General features: G+C 46.0%; 1 protein-coding gene across 3 annotated transcripts in view; it reads left to right on the top strand.

Annotated features, from left to right (window-relative positions):
• Positions 1–20093, top strand: part of WNT11 (Wnt family member 11) — a 69470-nt gene extending 49377 nt beyond the window's left edge. For all 3 annotated transcript variants that reach the window (XM_087966017.1, XM_087966019.1, XM_087966018.1), the window contains one exon: positions 18882–20093. In XM_087966017.1, the coding sequence (XP_087822143.1) occupies positions 18882–19056 (175 nt within the window). In that variant the 3' untranslated portion in view covers positions 19057–20093. The remainder of the gene's footprint in view (positions 1–18881) is intronic.
• The last annotated feature ends 561 nt before the right edge of the window (positions 20094–20654 follow it).

The following is a 20654-nucleotide window of genomic DNA, read 5'->3' on the forward strand; positions in this document are numbered from 1 at the left end:
AGATTTTTACTCCAAACGGATTTTATTAAAATAAGTTTGATAAAAATAAAGTAAAAAGTCTGATTTAAATTTTTTTAAAATCTGATTTATTTATTTTTATTTAAAGAAAATCATTGGTTTTTATCCACCCTGGTCTATTGGAGCTAATTTATCTTGGGACCGGCTGGATTTGAATGCAGACCAGAAATATCTGACTTGATAAACCAATATTTTTTTACCTCTGGCCAAATAATTTCGTGTAAAGTATGAGCAAGCTTTACTTCAAGCAAAGGAAGAGAAAAAGTGTGAGGGTGTGCAAAATATATATGTTCACACTTTCCAGATATAAAAACGCACGTGTGGATATTTTCCAACTGGCTTAATCAATCCCTCAGGTACTTTCAATATTTTGTGCTATTAAAGTGTCCACTTCCCTAAAATGTTGACTTGGCTGTTAATAGGCCTGTTTGGCTGAAAGAATCCTTATGTAATTCCAAACTGTTCTGAGCTGTTTTTCCTTCCTCTTTCCCTTCTGTTTGGCCTTGCCATGGTCTCCCTTCCCCTTCCTCCTTTCCTTCTCTTATTTCCTATTTTTATTTATTTTCTTATTGGTATCCTGCCTTTACTGTTTTTACAAATGGCTCAAGGTGGCAAGCGCACACAATATTCTTTCTCTCACTGATTTTCCCACCAATAATAACCGTATGTGGTGGGTTGGACTGAGAGAGAATCCAAAGTTACCAAGCCAGTTTTCGTGCCTATGGCGGGACTAGAACTCACCGTCTCCTGGTGATTGGCCCAAAGTCACCCACTTGGCTTTCATGGCTAAAGCAGAACTAGAATTCGCCATCTTCTGGTTTTTAGCCTGGTGCCTTCACTGCTCCCTCCCTCCCTCCCTTCCTTTCCATTTCCATCGCCTTCCTCCCTTCCTCCTGTTCCATTCCAATTTCCTTCCTTCCCTCCCTTTCCATTCCCATCTCCTTCCTTCCTTCCTTCCTTCCTTCCTTCCTTCCTTCCTTCCTTCCTTCCTTCGCCTCTCCCTTTCCATTCCCATCTCCTTCCTTCCCTCCTCCCTCACTCTCTCCCTTTCCATTCCCTCCTTCCTTCCTTCTTCCCTTTCCATTCCCATCTCCTTCCTTCCTTCCTTCCTTCCTTCCTTCCTTCCTTCCTTCCTTCCTTCCCTCCTCCCTCACTCTCTCCCTTTCCATTCCCCTCCTTCCTTCCTTCTTCCCTTTCCATTCCCATCTCCTTCCTTCCTTCCTTCCTTCCTTCCTTCCTTCCTTCCTTCCTTCCTTCCTTCCTTCCTTCCTTCCTTCCTTCCTTCCTTCCTTCCTTTCCTTCCCTTCCTTCCCTCCTTCCTTCCTTCCTTCCTTCCTTCCTTCTCCTTCCTTCCTTCCTTCCTTCCTTCCTTCCTTCCTTCCTTCCTTCCTTCCTTCCTTCCTTCCTTCCTTTCCTTCCTTCCTTCCTTCCTTCCTTTCCTTTCCTTCCTTCCTTCCTTCCTTCCTTCCTTCCTTCCTTCCTTCCTTCCTTCCTTTCCTTCCTCCCTTCCTATCCTCCCTTCCTCCCTCCCTCCCTTCCTCCCTTCCTTCCTTCCTTCCTTCCTCCCTCCCTCCCTTCCTCTCTCCTTCCCTCCCTCTCCATTCCAATCTTCCTCCCTCCCTCCCTCCCTTCCTATCCTCCCTCCATCCTTACTTTGCTTCCTTCCTCCCCTCCCTCCTCCCCTCCTTCTTTCCTCCCTCCCTCCTGTCCTCTCTATTCCTTCCCTCCTTTCTGCCCCCCTCCCTCTCTCTTTGTCTCATTGACAAAGCTCCCTTCTGCCTGGCCGCTAACCAAAGGGCTTTCCCTCCTTTGAAGCTGTCTGCAAACAGGGCCTGGGAGAGCCCTCGACATTGGCAGGGGGTGTCCGAGCCGTGACACTGCCAGAATATACCCCCCCTCCCTCTCCAACCCACCTTCGTCTCCCTGTTTCCATTTGCTCCGTTCACTTCAATCGTTCAGTGGGGCAGTGAAATGGATTTATGGCTGGAATACAGACTTAGCAGCATATTCCAGCGAGCTGGGATCAATTAATCCCACCTGTCAAGGTATCACAGGTTTTTATTCCCGCAATTCGCTCTCCTAAATTGCTTGAATCGTTTGCCTCCTCCTTACGAATCCTCTCCTCGACTTACAACCATTTCACTTTGTTCTGACCAAGGCTTCCGAGACCGTAATTACGCACACGCTTATCTTAAAAACAAGTCTTGTTTTATTGCTACGCTGGGAATTATTTTCATTCCCAGACACTAATGACTCTCAAATAGTCCCCTGAGATAAGCACCCCTCTTTCTTCCCTGTGAAGTGCTGCCAATAACAGAAATGTCCAATGAACTAGAAGAAAAAAAAAAAAACCAACCGAAGTACACAGAGCTTCATGAATGAATCTGAACTGAACGAACGACTTTGCTTCCTGCAAAGGTTTCTTCACCTTTGCCTGTCCTTTATACCTTATGGGAGGGGCAATCACCTCCCAGCCCTACTCCCGAGTCGCCCCTTTTGTTTCAGCTGCTCTCGCCTTCTAGCAGCTCTGTGCATACGCGCACTGGGAACAGGCTCCCCTTGTTCCTCTGCCTTGCTGCTGCCAGACTCTGGAGGCTCCGGAGTCAGCACCCAACTCCCAGATGGTCCTGGCCCCATCTTGGCATCAGACGCAGGACCCTTGTCCAAGTCCTCCCCAGACTCCCGGACTGGTCCCCGTTCTTCCACACTGTCCGATTCTGCTGCTGTCTGCACAGGCAGCTGGCGAACCACAACACACTTAGCGACCATTCAAAGATACAACAGCCCTGGGGAAAAGAGTGACTTACAACTGTTTTTCATTCTTACGACTGGTTACGGCCTCCCCATGGTCACGCAATCAACATTTTGAAGTGAACCACTGCCCTTGTTCAACGAATAACACGGTCGTTAAGTGAATCTGGCTTCCCCATTGTCTTTGCTTCTCAGAAGGTCGCAAAAGGGGATCACATGACCCCCAGGACATAGCAACCGTCATAACTATGAGTCACTTGCCGAGCGTCCCAATTTTGATCCCGTGACCCGGGGGGGATGCTGCAAAGGTCGTAAGCATGAAAAACGGCCCTATGTCACTTTTTTTCAGTGACGTTGTAACTTCAAACGGTCACTAAACGAACTGTTGTAAGTCGAGGACTACCTGTAGTGAGAGAGAAAGAAAAGAAAAATAGAAATAAGAACAACTTCCAGCTTTCTTTGAGAGCTATGAACAACAGAAACACATTCAACTTACTCTAAAATTAACATTTTTCTTTTTTAAAAAATTATTTTTATTGAAAATAAACATTAAAAAGTATTGAATGTGATGAACTTTCTTTAACATACATTTCAGTCTTTACATTTTGCACTAAGAAAAAAATCGATAGAAAATATAAACATTTATATACATATATACACAAATTTACATATATACATTTAGTCTTGGTATCATTTTAGTTCTTATACCTCATATCAGTTATACCTAAGTTCCAATTTTCATTTTATAGACTTCCTTTCATGTCCCTCCATGTGTAAAAGTTGTTCCATACTTTATAATATTCTGATGTGCCTCGTTCTTTTAATTCTAGTGTCTAAAATTAACATTTTTTCTATGACAGTTTTATCATCTCCTATCATTCTAATAATCGACATTCCGTTTCTTTCAGTTCCTCCCCAAAATACCAATTCCTTCCCTTGCTCTGTTTTTCTGCAGCTCTTTCCAAACAGAGATGAAAATGGATCCAATTTTTTTTTCTTTAATCACCTCGACTCCCACAATGGAGTTGAACTCACTACTTGAATCAAAGAGGAAGAAAAAAATACAAATACTTTTATTTCTACTGGTACCTGGAAACCACTTCTGGACTTTATTCTTGGGGTGGAAAAAAAACAAAACGTTGATTTTAGGTTTGACCAATTAGATAGGTTGGTTGTTCTAGAAATATCTAGTTTTATTACGTAAAAGTAAAAAGTTGAGGTTTGAGGTTAATACTCTATTCTAACTGTACCGAAAGGAGTTAGAAATCAATGCCTTTTCCCCCTTTTATTTCCCTCAGTTTTCTCATCCCTTTTCCCCTTCCCTATTTTTCCCAATATTTACTTTATCATTTTCTTTGCATAAACTAATTTAAAAAAAAAACCTAAAATGAATCAGAGCTGTGTCCGAAGAGCTAGAATGTGATTGATTAGGGAAAGCGAACAGTTTGTCAAAAGAAACAAAAAAAAAAAAAACAGTTGTGTTTTTATTTCCCACCAGTGGGGATTAGGGACGTGAGAAAGCCCAGGAGATGCTTCAAAGGGAATTGGCACATTTAAAAAAGATTGCTGAGAAATAACAGATAACAGATAATTAGAGTTGGAAGGGACCTTGTAGGTCATCTAGTCCAGCCCACCGCCCAAGCGGGTGACCCTACGCCATTGCTGACAGATGGCAGTCCAGACTCTTCTTGAAAGCCTCCAGGGATGAAACTCCCACAACTTCTGAAGGCAACTTCTGTTCCATCGGTTGATTGTTCTCACTGTCAGAAAATTTCTCCTTATTTCCAGGTTGAAAAATCTCTCCTTGATCAGTTTCCATCCATTATTCCTTGTCTGGCCTTCGGGTGCTTTAGAAAATAGCTTGACCCCCTTCCTCCTCTCTGGGGCAGCCCCTCAAATATTGGAAAACTGCTCTTCTGTCTCCCCTGGTCCTTCCCTTCCCTAGACAAGCCATGCCCAGTTCCTGCAACCGTATGTTTTAGTCTCCAATCCTTAATCATCTTGGTTTCTCTTCTCTGCACTCTTTCTAGAGTCTCAATGTCTTTTTTGTAGTGTGGTGACCAAAACTGGATGCAGTGCTCTAGTTAGTGTCTTACTAAGGCTTTATAGAGTGGTATTAGTACCTCCCTTGATCTTGATTGTATCCCTCTGTTAATACAATTTAGGATTGCATTAGCTTTTTTGGCTGCTGCTGCACACGGCTGGCTCCTATTTAGCTGATTGTCCACTAAGACTCCAAGATCCCTGTCATAATTATTGAGCCTGGTTTCACCCAGTCTGTATGTGTACTTTTGGTTTTTCTTGCCTAAGTGTAGGACTTTACTTTCCTCTACATTGAATTTCATTTTGTTAGATAGGGCCCGGTGTTCTAGTCTGTCAAGATCCATCTGGGTCTTGAGCCTATCTTCTTGGGTGTTGGCTATTCCTGCCAGCTTGCAATTTAAAGGTCAAAAAAGCGATATATTGGATGATAAGGCAGTGATAAGCAAAGGAGAGTTTTAGCTCTGTTTTTCCTTCCTTTTCCTTTTCTCATATAGGTGGTCTTTGACATACGACCAGAACCGAGCCCAAAATTTCTGTTGCTAAAGCGAGACCGTTTTTAAGTGCCCCATTTTGCGACGTCACTGCAGTTGTTTAAATTAGTAACGTGGCTTTTTAAGTGAATCCCACTTGCAAATGGACTTTGTAAAAACATCAAAATTTTGCAGAAATGGCAGAATTGACCTGTCAGAGAACAAATAACGTTATAAGTTGTTGTTTTTTGAAAGACTGAAAACCATATATGGACTTTTTGCTCAAAAGAAGTAAAAAATGGATGATTTGTGGCTTGAAGATTAAGAAAGGTGGAGATTCAGCGAGAGGCTGAGGGGATTTGCAAAATATTTAGGAAGGAGTTGTAACAAAAATCTGTTGAAAAGAAGGCCGGAAGTCACTTATAAATGTCTTAACTTTAGTTTTCTTTTTTCTGGCGCTGTTTTTTTCCTCTTTTTCTTTCGCTTCCCCTTTTGTTATATGAACATTCCTCCTAAATACAGGTAGTCCTCGACTTACGACCACAATTGAGCCCAAAATTTCTGCTGCTCAGCGAGATAGTTGTTAAGTAAGTTTTGCCCCATTTTACGATGTTTCCTGCCACCGTTCTTAAGCGAATCATTGCAGTTGTTCAGTTAGGAACACGGTTGTTAAGTGAATCCGGCTTCCCTATTGGAAGTTCGCAAAATGGGATCGTATGGCCCAGGGACACTGCAACCGTCGTAAATATGAGTCAGTTGCCGAGCGTCTGAATTTTAATCACGTGGCCGCGAGGTGGTTGCAACAGTCATAAGTGGGAGAAACAGTCGTAAGTCACTTTTTTTCAGGGCTGTCGTAACTCCAAACGGTTACTAAATCATCATCATCATCTATTAATGACCCCATAATCCTTTGCAAGGTGGGGCTTGGGCAACTGAATGGAGCTAGCAGAGTGTTTTAATGGCCGGGTGCCCTTCCTGTCGCCAATGCAGACTTTTGTTCAGCAGATAGTGTCCTGCACTTGTCGGAGTTTGAATCCGAGGAGGAAGCCAAACAGCTGACAGGGAATGGGAGTGTGGCTCCATTGGCTGTGGAGGAAACTGGGGAAGGACAAAGTCCGGCTGGGCAGAACAGGGAAGAGATAGAACAAGGGAGAGGGAATTTGGAGGAAAACCCAGGCCCATCTCCTCTTCATCCTAGGGCACGGAGGGAGGAACGGAGAAGAGAGCAACGTGGGTTGCGTGGCTTAAGGGGGAGGAAAGGGCCCTGATTCCCTTCATTAGCTGCAGCTGGGAAGACAGTTGATAAGAAAGGCAGGCTGAGTACGGCAGGCTGCTGGGAGCAAATGTGACTTTATCTTATGTTGTTGTGGCTTATCTGTGTTCTTGTCATCTTCCCAACTGTGTAAGTTTTGCCGTGCTTTCAAGTCTGAAATTCTTGCTGCTGACCTTGCTACGCTAATTACTTCAGTTTGCTTTGTTTGGACTTTAAGTTACAGTTTGTGTTTACCCTGTTTTGGACTTGGTTCTCTGCAACCAAAGGCTGTTTCTGGGAGTTTTTCTCCAGCCCAGAAGGTAACCTGGACATTGGGGGCAAAGTTGGAGATAATAAAGGGACTCTTATCGAGTATCTGACTGTGATGCCTTTGTGCCACGCCCCTTTGGGTCATCACAGATATATTTTCATTCTGCCCAGAGAGAGAAATATCTGCCTCTAGCTAGGATGATGTGACCACAAGGATGCTGGAAAGGTCGTAACTGTGAAAAATGATCATAAGTCACTTTTTTTCCCCAGTGCCGTTGTAATTCTGAACAGTCACTGAATGAATTGTCGTAAGTCTGGAGCCTTTTTCTTGGACTTCCCAGGTCTCCTTCTTCTTTGGCGCTCTGCATAATTTGTGGCTTATTCCGAAAGGGAATAAACAGCCTGTGGATGGATCGATGCTGGAAAAAAAAGCAAGGTCTCTGTTTAATCCATTTAGTTTGATATGCAACAGGACGGAGAGCTATTTTATTTTTCCAGACCAGGGTTTGCAAAAATGATCTAAAAAGAGGAATTGAGAGGAAGGGAGATTGGAGAAAAAAATGAAAAAAATAAACGGGAGAAGGAAAGGTAAAAGTTGCAATCTTGTTAAGCGCAGAAAAGTTTATATTTGTGGGTTTGGCCAGCACCAAAATGCAGGACAAGAAGCAATGGGTGCAAACTAACCAAGGAGAGAAGCAACCTAGAATTTAGAAGAAACTTCCTAACAGTGAGGAGAATTAACCAGTGGAACTACTCGCCACCAGAAGTTGTGGGTGCTCCAACACTGGAGGTTTTTAAAGAAGAGATTGGACAACGATTTGTCTGAAATGGTATAGGGCAGTGGTGGCTAACCTTTTTGGGCTCCTGTGCCAAAAATTGCATGCGCACTTGCGCACTCGCATGTTTGCGTGCCAGCACCCAGAAGGCATGCGTGCGCAATTCCCCTCCGCCACCCCCTTAGCTGCACTGCTCCTCCCAGCTGATTTTTGGCCCGTTTAAGGCCTTTTTTGGCCTGCCAGAGGCTTGAGAGAAGCCTCTGCAGGCTTTGCAAGCCTAAAAATGGGTCCCGTTTTCATCACTTCTGGTATTTCCGGAAATACAGGAAGTGATGAAACGGGCCAATTTTTCGGCCTGCAAAGCCTGCAGAGGCTTCCCTCAAGCTTATGCGAGGCCGAAAAAGGCCTGAAAATCAACTGGGAGGTGTGCACATGCACAGTGAGGTAAGTTGGCCTGGGGCTCACGTGCCATAGGTTCGCCATCGCGGGTATAGGGCCTCCTGCTTGAGCAACGGGTTGGACTAGATGACCTCCAAGGTCCTTTCCAATTCTGTTAATCCATGTTTTATTCTATGTTCTTAGAAGGATGATTGAGATGATTCCGGGATCATTTGAATTAAGGATTACCTTCTGTAGCTGATTTTTGACCTGCCTCCTGGTTTTAAGCATCTGGAAATATAGAAAACCTAATGAAAAAACTACATTGGGAGTCAAAAATAAAACTTGGCAAGAATTGGGTAGTGAAAGTTTAGATGCACGATTGTCAGTAATCAGAATTGGTTCACCCCAGGCGAAAGTTGGTTTTAGTTTCCATTTTAGAGACTCCCATCCAGCCATCTAGCCCACCAATATTTTCTTTTAATAAAAAACCATTTATTTTCCTTGCTCTGCCAATTGTACCGTCTTTCTATAGCTATTTGCCCTCGAATAAAATAAGATAAAATATAAAAGCTTCCAATAATACATAATAAATTAAAATGTAAAATAAACAAAACAATAAAATAATAAAAGAAAAGAAAAGATGAAAGCCTCAAAAGTCAAAACAATACAATTTTTGGAAAAGGAGGCCCCCCAAATTTCTGCTTATTTACTGAGATGAGGCATCTTATCTGTCTGCTCCCATGGCTGGTTTGATATCCCCCAGGCAGCCAAGGGAGAGAAAGGTTCAGCTGATGGATTCTGTCACGCCCCACGGAGGCTTCTTAGGGGTTTTAATCTTTAAATGAGATATGAACAAGTGATAAGAGTCAATTATCCCATAAGGAGGTTAATTTTTCTTCATTGGATTTCTTTCAGGAAAAGGTTGACAACCAGTTCTTTCTCTCTTTCTCTCTGTCTTGATCTTTCTCTCTCTCTCTCTCTCTGTGTGTGTCATCTATATCTGTCTGTCTGTCTGTCTGTTTCTCTATCTCTCTGTCAATCATCCATCATCTCTCTGTTTTCTCTCGGTCTCCCCCATCTCCCCACCTCCCCGTCGCGCCCTGTCTCTTTCTCTCGAATCTTTGGGGTGCCTACACTATGCAGTGGGCTGAAATGGATGATCTCAAGTCACCTCATGGTTTATTTGTGCACTCCCCAGAGGTCCCTGTTTGAGGGAGATGAGCAGTTTCTAAAAGATAGATAGATATTGACCTCACCCCTTTCCTAAGAGGCCTGTAGGGGGGGGCGTGCATAAGCACCCCAACGTGCCCACCGTCCCTGTCCTATTGTTTCTTTTATTTTTCTTATAAGTATCCATCTCATGTGTTCATAACTATGTATATACTTATACCTATTATCTTGTAAGCGATTGGCAAATCAAAATAAATAAAAAATAATTATAGATTTCCTTCCTTCCTTCCTTCCTTCCTTCCTTCCTTCCTCCCTCCCTCCCTCCCTCCCTCCCTCCCTCCCTTCCTTCCTTCCTTCCTTCCTTCCTTCTCCCTTCCACTCCCTCCTGCCTCTCTTCCTTCCTTCTCTCTTTCCCTCCCATCCCCTTTCCTTCCTTCCTATTGTTTCCTTCCTTCCTCCTCCTCCCTTTCCCTTCCTTCCTTCCTTCCTTCCTTCCTTCCTTCCTTCCTTCCTTCCTTCCTTCCCTCCCTCCTTCTCTTCCTTCCTTCTCTCCTCCTTCCTTCCTTCCTTCCTTCCTTCCTTCCTTCCCCTTTCCTTCCTTCCTTCCTTCCTTGCTTCCTTCCTTCCTTCCTTCCTTCCTTCCTTCCTCCTCTTCTCTCCCTTCCCCTTTCCTTCCCTCCTATTGCTTCCTTCCTTCCTTCCTTCCTTCCTCCCTCCTTCCCCTTTCCTTCCGTCCTACTGCTTACTCCTCCCTCCTCCCTCCTCCTTCCTTCCTTCTCTCTTTCCTCCTTCCCTTTCCTTCCCTCCTATTGTTTTCTTCCTTCCTCCTCTTCCCCTTCCTTCCATCCTACTGCTTCTCCTCCCTCCCCTTCCTTCCTTCCTCTCTCTTTCCTCCCTTCCCCTTTCCTTCCTTCCTATTGTTTTCTTCCTTCCTCCCTCGCTTCCCCTTTTCTTCCTTCCTTCCTTCTCTCTTCTCCTCCCTTCCCCTTTCCTTCCCTCCTATTGCTTGCTTCCTTCCTTCCTTCCTTCCTTCCCTTTCCCTTTCCTTCCGTCCTACTGCTTACTCCCTCCCTCCCTCCTTCCTTCCTTCTCTCTTTTTCTCCCTTCCCCTTTCCTTCCCTCCTATCGCTTCCTTCCTTCTTTCCTCCCTCCCTTCCCCTTTCCTTCCCTTCTATTGCTTCCTCCCTCCCTCCTTCTTCTCTTCCCTTTCCCTCCCTCTTCCCTCTCTCTGCCTCCTTCCTTCATGCCTCCCTCCCTCCCTCCCTCCCTTTTTCTCAATTTCTTTTATTGACTCCAAAACAATAAAACCAATAGAATCTGTTCGCTTTTGAAGTCCTTTGTTGCTGATGGGAGAAATTCAAACTTGCTCAAAGCTTTTGAGTTGAGTCAAAATATTTTCAAAGGAAAGGAAAAGAAAGGAAAAGAAAGGAAAGGAAAGGAGGAAGGGAAGGGAAGGAAAGAGAAGGAAAGGAAAGGAAAGGAAAGGAAAGGAAAGGAAAGGAAAGGAAAGGAGGAAGGAAAGGAAAAAGGAAGGAAGGAAAGGAAAGGAAAGGAAGGAAAGGAAAGGAAAGGGAAGGAGGAAAGGAAGGAAGGAAAGGGAAGGAAAGGAAGGAAAGGAAAGGAAAGGGAAGGAAAGGAAGGAAGGAAAGGAAAGGAAAGGAAAGGAAAGGAAAGGAAAGGGAAAGGAAGGAAAGGAGAAGGAAGGAAAGGAAAGGAAAGGGAAAGGAAAGGAGGAAGGAAAGGAAAGAAGGAAAGGAAAGGAAGGAAAGGAAAGGAAAGGAAAGGAAAGGAAAGGAAAGGAAAGGAGGAAGGAAGGGAAGGGAAGGAAAGGAAGGAAAGGAAAGGAGAAGGAAAGGAAAGGAAAGGAAGGGAGGAAGGGAAGGGAAGGGAAGGAAAGGGAGGAAAGGAAAAGGAATGGAAGGAAAGGAGGAAGGAAAGGAAAGGAAGGAAAGGGATGGAAAGGAAAGAGATGGAAAGGAAAGGAAAGGAAAGGAAGGAAGGGAAGGGAAGGAAGGAAAGGAAAGGAAAGGAAAGAGATGGAAGGAAGGAAAGGAAAGGAAAGGAAAGGAAAGGAAAGGAAAGGAAAGGAAAGGAAAGGAAAGGAAAGGAAAGGAAAGGACCCTGTTCTGGTACTGCTGGAGAGCAATAGCGATGGTGGTAAATTCTAGCCATTTCTCCCATTTCTTTCTGAATTCACTTCCGGCTCCTGACATTTGCAAAATAAACTTGTAATTCTAGAGGGAGAGAAAAATTAATTGGAAACACGTCCAGATTTTGCAGAAATGGCAGAACTGACCTGTCAGAGAACAAACAACATTTATAATTATTATTATTTTGTGGGGCGGGCGGGGGGTAGACTGAAAACCACCTATGGACTTTTTGCTAAAAGAAGTAAAAAAATAAACGGACAATTTATAGCTTGAAGATTAAGAAAGATGGAACGATTCCGCGAGGGGCTGAAGGGACTGGCAAAATATTTAGGATAAAATAAAAAACCTGTTGAAAAGAAGGTCCGAAGTCACTTACACACTTCTTAACTTTACTTTCTCTTTCCTCACACTGTTTTTTAATTTTTTTTTTCCTTTCGATTCCCCATTGGTTACGTGAACCTTCCTCATAAATACAGGGGGGGGACCTCAACTTAACGACCGTCGTTGAGCCCGAAACCTCTGGCGGCTCAGCGAGTCCCCTGTGAAATGACTTTTGCCCCGTTGTACGACTTCTCCTGCTGCCATTGTGGAGTGGATCCCTGCAGATGGGAAGCTAGGAACACAGTTGTTAAGGGAATCGGGCTTCCCGGTTGACTTCGCTTGTTAGAGAGAGTCGTGGCAAGGGGTTGGACTAGAAGACCTCCCAGGTCCCTTCCGGCTTCGTCTCTCGTTTCTCCTCATCCAAGGGTGGGATGCAAATATATTTTACTACCGCTTCTGTGGGCGTGGCTAGGTGGGCGTGGCTAGGTGGGCATGGGAATGTGACTGGGTGGGCATGTCTTTGTGTGTGCAGTACACACACACACCCTTGTTCTGGTTTTTTGTTGTTGTTGTTTTGCCTCTTGGGCCTCGGGGAAGCTTCCTAGGGAGGCAAAAAATGGAGCATCAAACAAACTTGGTAAACATTATCAAGGTAGTGATTAATGATTAAAGGCAGATTTAATTGAACCACCTCCTCGTTTTTTTCCGTGTTGTTCAATTCCCTTTAACGGTGACCTGTCATTTTAATTATAATTATATACGTAATAATTACTGCAAGATCTCATATCTTTTAATAGATAACAGATAGTCAGACTTGGAAGGCACCTTGTAGGTCATCTAGTCCAGCCCACCGCCCAAGTGGGAGACCCTACAACATTTCTGACAGTTGGCAGTCCAGTCTCTTCTTGAAAGCCTCCAGGGATGAAGCTCCCACAACCTCTGAAGGCAACTTCTGTCCCATGGGTTGATTGTTCTCACTGTCAGAAAGTTTCTCCTTATTTCCAGGTTGAATCTCTCTCCTTGATCAGTTTCCATCCATTATTCCTTTTCTGGCCTACAGGCGCTTTACAAAATAGCTTGACCCCGTCCTCTCTGGGGCAGCCCCTCAAATATTGGATATTTGAGGGACTGCCCAAGAAATTGTGGTCTCAATATTTTAAAGAGAACCACCCTGGATCTAACATTCAGCGTTCGAAATGGAATAAAGGTAACTGTTTTTCAAAAATTATGACAGGTAGTTCTCGACTTACGCCCACAATTGAACCTCAGATTGTGGTTGCTACGTGAGACAGTTGTTGAGTGAGTTTTTGTCCCACTTTACAACCTTTCTTCCTACGGTTGTTAAGGGAATCGCTGCAGGGGTTAAGTTAGCCACACGGTAGTGAGGTGACTCTGGCTTCCCCCGCTTTGAGTTTCCTTGTCTCAGGGAAGCCTCCCAGGCGAAGCAGTAAGACAGCGAAGGGAATCCCGGCACAGCTGATCATTGGAACAGCTGATCGTTGGAACGGCTGGTCGTTGGAACGGCTGGTCGTTGGAACGGCTGGTCGTTGGAACGGCTGATCGTTGGAACGGCTGGTCGTTGGAACGGCTGGTCGTTGAACGCTGGTTGTTGGAACGGCTGGTCGTTGGAACGCTGGCGGTTGGTCGATCGATCGTGGAACGGCTGGATCGCTGGAACAGCTGGTCGTTGGAACGGCTGATCGCTGGAACGCTGATCGTGGAACGGCTGGTCGTGGAACGCTGGCTGCTGATCGTTGGAAGCGGCTGATTGGACGCTGGTCGTTGAAGCTGATCGTTGGAACGCTGATCGTGGAACGGCTGGTCGTTGGACGCTGGTTGTTGGAACGCTGGTCGTGGAACGTGGAACGGTTGGTCGTTGGAACGGCTGATCGTTGGAACGGCTGATCGTTGGAACAGCTGATCATTGGAACAGCTGATCATCGGGAGGGGGAAAAAGAAATACAGGTTCTGCTGAACGCTAACATTTTTTACTACCAGTTCGCTGAAACCGGGCCAAACCGGTAGAATCTCACCATTGTTCTTATCTTTGCCAATTGGTGTGAAAGAGAGAGAGATTGTGCCGGAGGAGGGGTCTTTTCCTCATCCGGAGGGCAGGGCAGGTGGGGTGGGCCATTCTGAAATTCACAGTGTGCAGACAACTCCCTTCGCTGGACAAACACACAGCATGCAGCCTCAGGATGGAGCAGAGTTTCTAAAGAAGTTTAGTTCAGTTTATTGTCCTTGTACCTCGTACAATGAAATCCAACACCATCTTCAGTGCACATCATGACCTTGAAAATAAACACAAACACACATCCTTCACACGCCACACATTGATCCGAAAACCTGCAACACTGCACCAACACTGCACTATACAGTAGAAGTCAACAGAGCTGCTCTCCTGGGATAGAGGCTGTTTTTCAGCCTATTTGTCCTTGTTTTTATTATTCCCCTGTACCGTCTGCCAGATGGTAATAGTTCAAAAAAAAGGGGGTGGTGGTGGTGCCCAGGATGAGTTGGATCTTTGAGAATGTTTTGAACTTTCTTAAAGCTCTTCCAAAGAGGGGAGAGGGCAATTGCATTCTATACAATAAATATTGCGTTAATATTGCGTTAATATTGCATTATACAGTAGAATGCAATAGAGTTCCTGCCCTGGGATAGAAGCTGTTTTGCAGCCTATTTGTCCTTGTTTTTATTATTCTCCTGTACCATCTGCCAGATGGTAATAGTTCAAACAAAAAGGGGTTCCCAGGATGAGATGGATCTTTGAGAATATTTTGAACTTTCTTAAGGCAGCGGGAGAATGTTTTGAACTTTCTTAAGGCAGCAGGAGCTATAAAGTTCTTCCAAAGATGGGAGAAGGCAACCCATGATCCTCTGGGCAACGACGTTAACCCTCTGGAGTGCTTTCCTATCTGCCCCTGTGCAATTGGCAAAGCAGACACAGGTGTGCAGTAATTTTAAAAAAGACTCTCCGTGGTGCAGCGGTAGAAGGTCACCAGCGGTTTCTCATTCAGTTGTTGTTTCCTGAGAAGCCTCAGGTAATATAATCTCTGCTGGGCCCTTTTGACCAGGGCTGCAATGTGAGCCCCCCAGGCCAGGTCCTCTTTTATGGCAACACCCAGAAACTTAAAACTGGCCACTTGCTCCCCTCGGTCTCCCTTGATAAGCAAGGGCTGGATTTCTGATCTCTTCCTTCTATATAGTCCACTATCAGCTCCTTGGTCTTATTGGTGTTAAGAACCAAGTTATTGCCTCCAACACCACAAAGGCCTGCAGGTGCTTTCCAAGGACTTCTAAATATTTACTCATCTTCCCAGGCCTGCTCTGAGAAAAAAAAAGGGGGGGGGGGTTAAGAGAGGGAGGGGACGGGCCTGGGGGTGAGGGGAGAGAGGGGACTTGAACCTGGAGGGCTGAGTGAGATCTGGAATAACAAACCGGGGCCTCTGGCGGCATCAGGAATAATACACGGGGCAGACCTGGAACAAGGTCTCAGCACTTCATCAATCCCAGAGCGATGGCCCCCAGGGAGGGGAGAGGGAGGGGGGCTTGTTCCCATAAATCTTGCTGGATTCCTTTCCTCCCCTTCATGAGGAGGGGTCTGCGGTGAGAACAGCCCCAACCCAATTCTCCTCACCGGCCTTGATTGGGCCGCAAAGGATGCAAAGCAGCCCCTAGGTTGTACATTTTGGGGCAGGGGCTGCAAAGGTTTGTGGGGAGGTGGAGGGGAGGGAGGAAGGGAAAGGGAAGGAGGAAGAGGAGGAAAAAAGAGGAAGGGAAGGGAAGAAGAAAGGAGAGGGAAGGGAAGGGAAGGAAGGAAGGGAAGGGAAGGGAAGGGAAGGAAGGAAGGAAGGAAGGAAGGAAGGAAGGAAGGAAGGAAGGAAGGAAGGAAGGAAGGAAGGAAGAAAGAAGGAAAGGAAGGAAAGGAAAGGAAAGAAAGAAGGAAGGAAGGAAGGAAGAGAGAGAAACAAAGAAAGAAGGAAAGAGAGGAAGGAAGAAAGGAAGGAAAGAAAGAAAAAGAGAGAGAAACAAAACAAAAAAAAAAGAGGAAGGAAGGAAGGAAGGAAGGAAGGAAGGAAGGAAGGAAGGAAGGAAGGAAGGAAGGAAGGAAGGAAGGAAGGAAGGAAGGAAAGAAGGAAGGAAGGAAGGAAGGAAGGAAGAAAGAGAGAAACAAAACAAAAAAAGAGGAAGGAAGGAAAGGAAAGGAAAGGAAAGGAAAGGAAAGGAAAGGAAAGGAAAGGAAGGGAAAAGAAGGGAAAAATATGTATATGCTTCCTCTAATCTTGGCTAAACTTGGGAAAATGAACAGGATGAGATTAAATTATGAACAGGATGAGATTAAATTTTATTGCTTGGATGGGAACCCTGGAGAAACCCAGAACTGTAGGCTAGATTAGAAAAAGCATCGGTTAGAAGGTTCTGGAATATTTCACAGCCCTGAATTCAGCAGGAATCAAGCTTGACTCAAAGGTGACTTGACTTACAGAGAAATCAAATTAAGTCTTCGAGGTGACTGCTGATTACATCTAATCTTCAACTTACAACCACTCGTTTAGTGACCATTTGAAGTTGCAACGGGACTGGGGAAAAAATATTCTCTGGTCAGTTTTCATATTTAGGAGCATTGCATGCTTCCCCATGGTCAAAAGTCAGACGCTTGGCAACTGGCATGTACTTATGACAGTTGCAGCATCCCAGGGTCACATGATCCCCATTGTGCGACCTTCCCAGGAGGCTTCTGGCGAGCAAAGTCAATAGGGGAAGCCAGATTCGCTTAACGACCAAAGGATTCACTTCACGACTGCGGCGATGGGGCTGAACGATTGTGTCACGGAAGATCATCCAACGGGGCAAGCTTCACGTTTAACGACTGTCTCGCCCAGCCAGGGAAACTTTGGGCTCAATTGTGGTCGTAACTCGAGGACTCTCTGGGTGCAGGTGATTCTTTTCCCCCTTTTCAAGAAAGGGCTGCTTGTCAACTCACAAAGCAGAACACACAATAATAGAATTGGAATGGGGACCTCGGAGATCTTCTAGCTCAGGGGTCCCCAACCACGTCCGCGGACCGTGCACCGGCCGCGGAACAAGCCTTACCGGCCGCTGGTTGCTGGGCACCGCCATCTTTTTGGTAAAAAGCAATTTTTCATCAAAAAGATGGCGGCGTTAGCGCTTCGGTGAGCTTTTCCGGTAGAAAGCCATTTCTACCCGAAAAGCTCATCGAGCTGCTGCGGCCATGCATGCCATTGAAAAATCACTTCCGTGACGCCACCGGAAGTGATTTTTCGCAAAAAAGATGGCGGCGCCCAGCTGACGCCGGAACCGGCGCCCAGCTGACGCGAACCGGCGCGGCCGAAAAGGTTGGGGATCCCTGTTCTAGCTCACCCGCTGCTCAGACTGGAGACCCTATACCCGTGATAGTGAACCTATGGCATGCATGCTACAGGTGGCACGCAGAGCCATTTGTGGGGGCACGCAAGCCCCAGCCAAACTTACCTGCACTGCGCATGCGCACGCCTTCCAGCTGGTTTTCGGCCCATTTGAGGCCTTTTTTGCCCTCCCGGGGGCTCGAGGGAAGCCTCTGCAACCTTGGGAGGCCGAAAAATGGGCCCGTTTTGGTATTTCCCCGAAGGCCTGTTTTTCGGCCTCCCAAGGCCGCAGAGGCTTCCCTCAAACCTCCGGGAGGGTGAAAACGGCCTCAAACAGGCCCAAAATCATCTGTGAGGCGCATGCATGCGCAGTGCAGGTAAGGTGGTGGGGCACATGGAATTGTGAGTGCCAGCACGCGCGCTTTCGGCACACCAGAACAAAAAAGTTCACCATCACTGTCCTATACCATTTCAGATAAATGGCTGTCCAGTCTCTTCTTAAAAGCCTCCAGTGATGGAGCACCCACACCTTACAGATTAACGGTGTTGGAAGGGACCTTGTAGGTCATCTAGTCCAACCCAAGTGGGAGACCCTACACCATTTCTGACAAATGGTAGTCTAGTCTCTTCTGGAGGCAAGTTGTTCCACTAGTTAATTGTTCTCACTGTCTGTAGATTTTCTTTGAAGATGTTTCCCTTCTCCTCCAAGAAGCTTCTTCAGCTCTGACAGGATAGTGGGGAAGGGAAGGATTGATGCTCCTTGCAGACAGCTGGTCATTTGCATTCTTTTAGAGGGCCGTTGAGGCCACTTGGAAGTTTATCTCTGTCCTCAGGGGTCACCTGAGTGGGGCAAATGGTTCCTGTAGTCTGCAATTTTTTCCAGGAACACCGCTCAGGTGACCCTGAGGATACAGTCAAACCTCCAAATGGCCTCAACAAACCTCTAAAAGGATGCAAATGACCAGCTGTCTGCAAGGAGTATAAATCCTTCCATCCTCCACCACTCCCTCTTCTTTGGGGGCAGCCCCTCCCTGCTGCCACAAAGACTCACTGGCTGCAGAGATGGTATTCAACAGGTTCTGACCAGTTCTGGAGAACCGGTAGCGGAAACTATGAGTAGTTCGGAGAACCGGCAAATACCACCCTCTGACTGGCCCCGCCCCCATCTATTCTCTGCCTCCTGAGTCCCAGCTGATTGGCTGGGTCTTATTTGGTTGCCCTGCACAGGAGAACGGAGCTGGAAAGCAGGTTAGTTGTTGTGGTTAGCCAGCAGCAGGTGCGGACGGCTAAGGAGAGCAAGGACTCAGATGAGGGGCCAGGACCATTAGGGAGTGGACTGCTGCCTTCAGCGATTGTGGGGGCTGGCAGCAGCGATGAGGAGGTTCCCGAGGAGCCAAGTGTGCGTGCACGCAGGATTGCTCAGAGGAAAGAGCAGTTGCAACAGCACGGGCGACTTGGGAGTAAGGCTGCAAGGTAATGGCCCCTCCTTCAAGAAGATAAGAGCCAGCTGTGAAGCTAACCTTCTTTGCAGGAAGCAAAGATGTTTTGAAACTCAGCCTCATGGACATTCCAGTATCCTGAGTTTATATTTGAATATTTTTGTCTTGCAAATTATTTCTTGTCTGTTATCTTTTGGCAAGGCTTGTGCTTATCACAGTTAATTATTTTGTAAAAGGTTTTTGTTCCTTTTGGATTGTGTTTGATTTGTCGGAAAAGGGCGTGGGTCAGGACATTAGTGGGGTGGGGAGGGAAGGGGGATTTTGCAGTATATCCTTCCCCTGCCATGCGCACCAAGCCACACCCACCAAGCCATGCCACGCCCACCAAGCCACACCCACAGAACCGCTAGTAAAAAAAAAACAATTTTGAATCCCACCACTGACTGGCTGTCCTTTCTTCTTTTTTTCCAGGCAGTGTAACAAAACATCCAACGGCAGCGACAGCTGCGACCTGATGTGCTGCGGCCGTGGCTACAATCCCTACATGGACCAGGTAGTGGAGCGATGCCACTGCAAGTATCACTGGTGTTGCTACGTTACCTGCAAGAAGTGCCAGCGGACTGTCGAGAGGTACGTGTGCAAATGAAGCCGCGTTCCCGGCCTCTCCGCTGCTTCCCGGTGTGACAAAGGGAGACATCGGTGCCACCTTTCCCCCCCCCCCCCCCAGCCACGGGACCCTCAAAAGAAGGATGAAACAAACCATCTTCCTCGCAAGAAAATCTGGGTTGAATTCAGACATGCCAGTCCTAATCTTTGGCCAACAGAGAGATTGTATCCTTCAATGATCTTTTCGAACGATTGCTCGTCGACGACCACAAAGCCGGCTCATGTGAAAGTCTTTGAAAGCAAGGACTTAGTCAAGAAGGCACCGTCGTCGTGAGAAATCTCCTTCACGGAGATGAAGAATCTTGGGTTTAATCATGGCCACCCAGCTTCGCCATTTGGGATCTCAGACTGCCTGTGGCCACCAAGCCACACCCACCAAGCCACACCCACAGAACATGTTGGGGGGAAATAGAGAACACCTTTTCCAAAAAAATAAATAAATGCATGGACCTGCTGCAGGAAAATATTTGCTTTTCTGCACTAATGCAGTGGACACCCTGATGTTCGGTTGCCCCCCAAAAAGGGGATTTTGTCGGACTTCTTCCATCCTGGAATGGTTTCTCTTCTAAATTTGTTTCTCTTTGTCTCCATTTGGCTCCTTTTGTTTTTCTTAAACTGGCAGCATTGCTTGGAAAGACCAAATGGAAAGGACCAATCCTTAAAATGTTCTGTTTGCGTCTTTTTTTTTTTTTAATTCTTGCCCACATCTGATTTTTTGCTGGAAAATTCTTCCCCTCCTTTTGTCTCTTTGTATCTGGTGATTTTTTTCCCCCCATGAAAGAGGCAGATGGTATCGCTACTTTTGGGAGTGGAGGGGGGTCAGAGAAATCCCTGGACTTTGGAGAGCATGCGGTGGGCGCACTCGCAATATGGTTGATGTTACGGACCGAGTTCTGGTTTGCTGTCTGATCAAGGACATTCTCTTCTCTTTGGGTGAAATCTTTTGTGGGGCTTCAACGCTTTATAGCCAATAAATATGATGCTAATAGCTGCTGATTTGCTGGGCAGCTGACCAGCTATTGGGCTCCTTTCATTTATTAAAAATAATCCTTTTTTAAAAAAAAGTTGGACAGCGCAAAGATTCCATGGATAATCTCACTGGTAATGCTTCCTTTGTGTCTTGTCAGAATGAGGGGGTCCTTGGTGCTGACTGAGCTGGGTGGTTTTCTTGCAGACGTTTCATGACCCAACTAGGTAACACCATCAGTGCTGGAAGAGACTGGGGTTGTGGAGAGGAAGAGGAGGAGGAGAAGGTGGTTCCTCCCTCCCTCTCCTGTCTATATCTCTCTGTGTCCTTTTCTTTTCTTCCTTCCTTCCTCCCCTTCTTATATATCCCTCCATTATTTTCCTTTTTGACCATATATCCTTTTTTGTTTCCTCCCTTCCTTCCTCTCCTTCTGTCCATATATATCCGTCCATTATTTTCCTTCCTTCCTTTGTGGCCATATATCCCTTTGTTCTTTAACTGCCTGCCTGCCTTTTACCCATCCTTCCTTTCTGCCCATATATCCCTCCATTATTTTCCTTCCTTCCTTCCTTTCTATCCATATATTCCTTTGTTCTTTTCCTTCCTTCCTT

This window comes from Notechis scutatus, chromosome 5 (genome assembly GCF_049901735.1).
Source record: "Notechis scutatus isolate UNSWTSFEM ecotype Mainland chromosome 5, rNotScu1.2, whole genome shotgun sequence".
NCBI classification, from domain to species: domain Eukaryota; kingdom Metazoa; phylum Chordata; class Lepidosauria; order Squamata; family Elapidae; genus Notechis; species Notechis scutatus.